The 5597-nt window shown below is 37.9% G+C and overlaps 1 protein-coding gene across 1 annotated transcript; it reads right to left on the bottom strand.

Annotated features, from left to right (window-relative positions):
* Positions 1 to 2795: 2795 nt before the first annotated feature.
* Positions 2796 to 3990, bottom strand: LOC131690149 (1,5-anhydro-D-fructose reductase-like). Its single transcript, XM_058975698.1, has 3 exons — positions 3876 to 3990; positions 3637 to 3804; positions 2796 to 3582 (listed from the first exon to the last, which is right to left on the bottom strand). Exons 1-3 carry the CDS (start codon positions 3948 to 3950, stop codon positions 2863 to 2865), a joined length of 963 nt encoding a protein of 320 aa, XP_058831681.1. The 5' UTR covers positions 3951 to 3990; the 3' UTR covers positions 2796 to 2862.
* Between the last annotated feature and the right edge of the window lie 1607 nt (positions 3991 to 5597).

The following is a 5597-nucleotide window of genomic DNA, read 5'->3' as shown; positions in this document are numbered from 1 at the left end:
ACATCGAGCATACTTTGCACTCTAGATAGAAGCAAATCTTAAGTTGAAAGAAAATGTGGTGCCACGGAATCGTATGCGTTATTTTGTACTAACAAGAAGCAAAAGTAAATGCCAACCAGGAAAATGAAGTAAAAGGTCCTTACATGACCATTAAAAGTGACATTTCTGCGCAGTAATGCCATTAGTAACCCGATATCTGTGGGATTCTTAAAGAGCGACGGTAAAGAAGACTAAAATGAAACAAAAAACAATGAAACGACAACAAGAATTAATTTCCTCAAACAAAACAAAAACTATTTTACCGTTTTAATTTCCCAAACATAGAACAATAAATAATTATTATGGGTTATTGAAATACAGTCGTTACTCTGCATTCTGTAAATTTGTCCATTGTAATCATTATTTCATGCGAAGTCGTAGTATGCGACATCGACAATTATTCTATTTCGTTCTTAAAATTTTGCAACTGTAAAAATAGTCCCGCCATTCATTTATTCTTGCATTTGGCAAGCAGGGTGGGCCCTTGTGACGCATCAGCGAAATTAAATGCATTTCTTTCCATCAAAATAGAAATTCATAATGCATTTTGCGTTGCGAGTAAGACGTCAAAACCCTACAAAAAACCAGCCCTACATTCAACAAAACATCTAACAAAGTGGATCAGCGTAGGACGATTGTTAAACAATCTTTTCTGCGAAGGAGTACAAAGTTGTTGCAAAAATGGAAATTAAATGCATTTTTTCTAATTTGAAGCAAATTTGTAATACATTCTGAAAGTGATCTGCCCCTAGGTGGGCACTATTGGAGCTTCAGTTGAAAAAAAATTACTTGATATGATTGCGAGAATTCCATTTTGTGCAATGTGTTCAACAGATGTCGCTAGTACATCGTGAGCGATGATTTTTTTTAGAATTTTCTTCAAGATGGTAACGTCTGTTTGTATGTGCTGCGAAGTCTGTTACCAATTTGGGAAAGGAATTTTACTGCGGCGTCAATATTCGTCACGCCGAAACACGCCGGCGCGCCGCCGCCGATAGGGTCCAACGGCGTGACGCCGCCAACGCCGCCGCCGGCCAAATATGTCGCTTACGCCGCCGCCGATTAAAAATGCATCGGCGCACACCTCTAAATGAGCATCGGAAGGCAAAACTTGAGCAACTTCTAGCACTGCGAGAAAAGTTACAATCCTGACCATAACAGGTTTTTTTTGTGTTACCTCAAGAGAAATGTTGAAGGTAAATTTGCCCCTTCTGTATTAAAATCATAACAGCATTCATAAGAGAAAAATCCTTGGCTGTTACTGTTTTCTATCGCGTCAGCGTAAAGCGAACGACAAAAACAGTTACTTTTATTTTTTGTGCATTGTTTGAAGAAACAAAGAATCGTTTATTCTCCTCATGGGAATCGATCAACATAAATGATCAGCAGCAGCAAAATATGGCGCTCCGTGTAAATACTGTGCTCGTTGACATTAGGTCTAGTCATATTAGCTCGAGTATTCATGGTGTGGAGCAATTTGCGACGATGAAAATGTAAGGTAATAGCGCTCGAATCGAAATCCCCCTGGAAAAATCGAGGCACGGCTTCATTCTCTAGCATCGCATAGGTGCAATGTTGCCTTTGAGAAGTTAATGTCGCAGTTCTGAGAAGTTAGATACATCAACAAACTACTATTCAGACATCCTTAATGATGTTTTTGTTGTAAGAATGCAGTTGGACCCATTCCTTCCTACGTGACCCTGGAAAAATGAAACACAATGCGGTACAAGCGGTTCTGATGGACAACCACACTTTTATTTATTTTTGTTTTTTTCATCTATCAATTTAGTCCTGGGGACCCGGCGTGGTTCTCGACGGCCCTGCATCTAACACGAGTAAAGGAGGATGTTTTTGTTTCGAACTCGTCAGTAGTTATCGTCGTATCAGAATCCAACACTAACTTAATGATATGAGAGAAATATTTTAACTAACGAGAAATGATTGAAAACAATCCTATGCTACATTAAAAAATTTCGATTTTTCACTTTATTTTGCTGATATATCAAGTTATTTCAAATAAACTAAAAAATTAATTATATCGATGATTTTAGTTTTTTATCAATAGTTTTTAGGATCGAAAAATAACAATCATAATCGATAATCAGCCATGACGAGCCTCGTTTGCTTATGCAAGCTAAATACGCACATGTAAGGTGTGATTAGTCACGTTTGAAAGCATAAAGAACAAAAAGGTGTTCTCCGTCAGCCGAGTGCTAAATCGAAGCGGAACAAATTTCTTGTTGGATTTTTTCGGTATATTATTCTACGAATTTGAAGGCGAAAGCGAAGCAACCACTGAAAGGATCTTCGATCCTCTTGTATTTTGTCATATTCCTGGTTTCCTTACTTGCGTCCGAGACACATGGCGTTACGCCAATCAAGCGATTTTTCACGGCCTGCTTTGTGTCTCCGATTGCTTTTCCCTTTGACGAGGGTTCGACCGATCGAGCTAGAAAGGACACGCTGAGTTCGGGATGCTTCGGAACCACATTCAGCAGCAGCTGGACAGTCGGTACTGAATCAATAGTCATTTGGGAAGGTACAATAGGTGAAAATTTGTGAGAATCAACTTCGCTACGGTGCAGTGTATTTTCGGAAAACTGAACAAGATCAATTTCTGTACGCTTAATTTTTCGGATGTTCGCTACGCGATTTCGATAAGGCCACTTATAAGGTCATGTTTTGGTTGTTAGATGGATGAAATCGATTTTTCTGGTTGATCAAATCGAAAAATAAACAACATAATTGGGATCATATTTAAAGTTAATTCCACATATATTTTATTTTTGATAATGATGACATGAGGTTGAAAATTTATTCATTTTAGTATTCAATTTTGAACGGATAATATTTATGACTTTCAGCGAGGGTGAACGGAACGGTGCGTTTCTCATTGTTGAACTCATCCATCACTTTGATCTCTGCTTCGGTCAATTTGAAATCGAAAATGTTGATATTTTGACGAAGACGCTCCAGATTGGCCGACTTCGGAACTGGAATCGTTCCCAAATCTACCAAGTATCTCAAAATAACTTGACCAGGAGTTTTACAGTATTTTTTGGCAATCTCAGCAACCCGTGCATCGTCCAACGCTGGCTTTGGGACATTTTTGGGATCTTTTTCGTAGTAATACGGACGTCCCAAAGGGCTATAGGCAGTTATCGTAACGTCTAACTTTTTACAAAATTCTGTTAATTTTCGCTGATTTAAACCTGGGTTGCATTCCACTTGATTCGTGACCGGTTTCACTTTGCACTCTTTAACGATCCGTTCCACTTGCTCACTGTTAAAATTAGAAACACCAATGCTTCGGACCTTGCCCCCACTCAATAGCTTTTCCATCGCACGCCAGGTGTCTACATAGTCTACTTCCGTGAATTCTGGAACAGATGCAGCATCCGGATTCTCCGGTTCCCAAGAGACAAACTTGTAACTCATGGGAGAATGCATCAAATACAGATCAATATAACCGATGTCCAAATTAGCGAGAGAACGGTTGAACGCCTCCGCAATCTTTTCCGGATCATGATAACCATTCCAGAGCTAAACAAAAATTATCCATTTAATGTTTCGCTGAAAAACACTAACAGAACGTACCTTGGTAGTGACGAACATATCCTCTCGTTTGATTACACCTTCCGCAATCTTTTCGCGGATAGCCTGACCGACCTCTTTTTCGTTGCGGTACAAGTAGGCGGTGTCAATGTGTCGATAACCGGCGTCGATGGCTGCTTTGACAGCTGCGATTCCCTCGCCCTCGAGAGACTTGAAATAAATACAATTTGTAGTTCCAGGAGTTGTTTTCAGTGTTTATGCAGATAAAAAGAAAGACTCACCAACCATGTACCAAGACCCAAGATTGGCATTTTGTTGCCATCATTCAGCGTGACTGTCGGTGCAAGAGAGGCCATTTCCAGCAGATTGTCGCAGTAGGACTGATAGAACTGGACTAATGCTTGACTGTTGAATAGCAATTGTTATATATTTATTTATACACTAATTGTGTGATAAGCGCACACCGGTAATATACTATCTATACCTAGTGATAATGAATCGCATATTCGTTTTAAGGAGTTATGCGGATTTAGAATTTTCGGAGGAAGTCAAGGTATTTTTTAAATTTCATTTGCGTGACGTTCATTTATTTAGGCATAAGAAAACAATTGTTATGATGGAGTTAGTACACATTAGGGTGGGACAAAAAATAGATTCCAGCTCCGAGCAACTTTTTAGGTACCATTTGGGTCCTAGAACAACTGTGCAAATTCTTAGCTCGATCGGTGAAACTATATTTTTGCGCCCACTGTTTAAAGTTTACATGGGATTTTGTATGGGAAAATTAACTTTTACAAAATAATTCCTCCAGGAGTCGCTTATTACTTCCTAAAAATAAATCGTTATGTGGCTTGTATAGGAAATTTAACAAAGAAAAAAAGTCTCGAAAACCACGAAACGATCTGATGCTTGAGAAAAAAGTTATTAAGCAGAAACCGATTGATAGTCTGAGGATTGCTAAAATATTCATTTTTTCTAACACCACTGCTGTTGGTTGTCCAATTATACTCAATTTTGTTTTAATCCTCTCTTAACGTATCTAAATCGTTTATCTATATTATTTGGCCACTTCGCAAGGTTTGGATGGATAAATTGAGGCTTATTTTGTACATAATAAGAGAAAGTTGAACATTTTGTATATAATAAAACCGTCAGAAGCAGTGATGCTATGAAAAGTGAAATTTTCATCAATCTTCAGGGCATCAATCGGTTTTTGCTTAATAACTTTTTTCACAAGCATCAGATCGTTTTGCAGTCTTCTAGACTTTGTTTCCTTGACAAATTTCCTATAAAAATCAGACATCTGTTTATTTTTAGGAGATAACGGGTGACTCTTGGAAGAATTAATTTTCAAAAGACAATTTTCCAATACGAAATCCCATGTAAACTTTAAACCGTGGGCGCAAAAATATAGTTTCACCGATCGAGCTAAAAATTTGCAGAGTTGTTCTGGGAGATAAATGGGACCCTAAAAGTTACTCGGAGCCAAATTTTATTTTTTTCATATAACCATGTCCCACTCTAGTACACATACTTCGAGCGCCTTTTACGCAAAACTGTGCTTTGGAAGTCATCGTGTACGATTCATCGGAAATGGTTGAGCCGATCGGTCTAACATTTTTACACTAGTTTTAGAACTAGCTTTTTAGTGATTGATCGAAAATTTTCCTTGCCGATAAATTAACATGTTAAGACCAACATTTTATTGCAAATCGAAATGTATGCGTCTTTTTTAATAAAAAAAATTAAAGGGTTGTGTACAGGACACGACCACGGTGACATTAAAAATGTAGCTTTTTTCAAGAGCGTGCAAATGTATTTTATCTATCACACATATCGACTCAAGTTCTTGCTCACTCGCCTGTTTTTTATGTTACAATTTGCTATATACCCTCCCCATTAAAACATAATTTATTGAAGGTCTTTTAACGGTGATCTATTAATTAATCAAGTATCTCACTAGGTGATTGGCATTATATGGCTAATCCATCTAGTAAAAATAG

The sequence above is a fragment of the Topomyia yanbarensis genome, chromosome 3 (assembly GCF_030247195.1).
Source record: "Topomyia yanbarensis strain Yona2022 chromosome 3, ASM3024719v1, whole genome shotgun sequence".
Classification (NCBI taxonomy): Eukaryota; Metazoa; Arthropoda; class Insecta; order Diptera; family Culicidae; genus Topomyia; species Topomyia yanbarensis.
Note: the sequence above shows the minus strand (reverse complement) of the source record. Positions and strands in the feature narration are given on the sequence as shown.

Excerpts from the sequence above, each read along its gene's own strand:
- LOC131690149 (XM_058975698.1), bottom strand. The coding sequence starts at position 3,950 with ATGGCCTCTCTTGCACCGACAGTCACGCTGAATGATGGCAACAAAATG. Across the intron at positions 3,805-3,875 it reads TGGGTCTTGGTACATGGTTG|TCTCTCGAGGGCGAGGGAAT; the intron begins GTGAGTCTTTCT and ends ATTTATTTCAAG. Across the intron at positions 3,583-3,636 it reads ATATGTTCGTCACTACCAAG|CTCTGGAATGGTTATCATGA; the intron begins GTACGTTCTGTT and ends ATTTTTGTTTAG.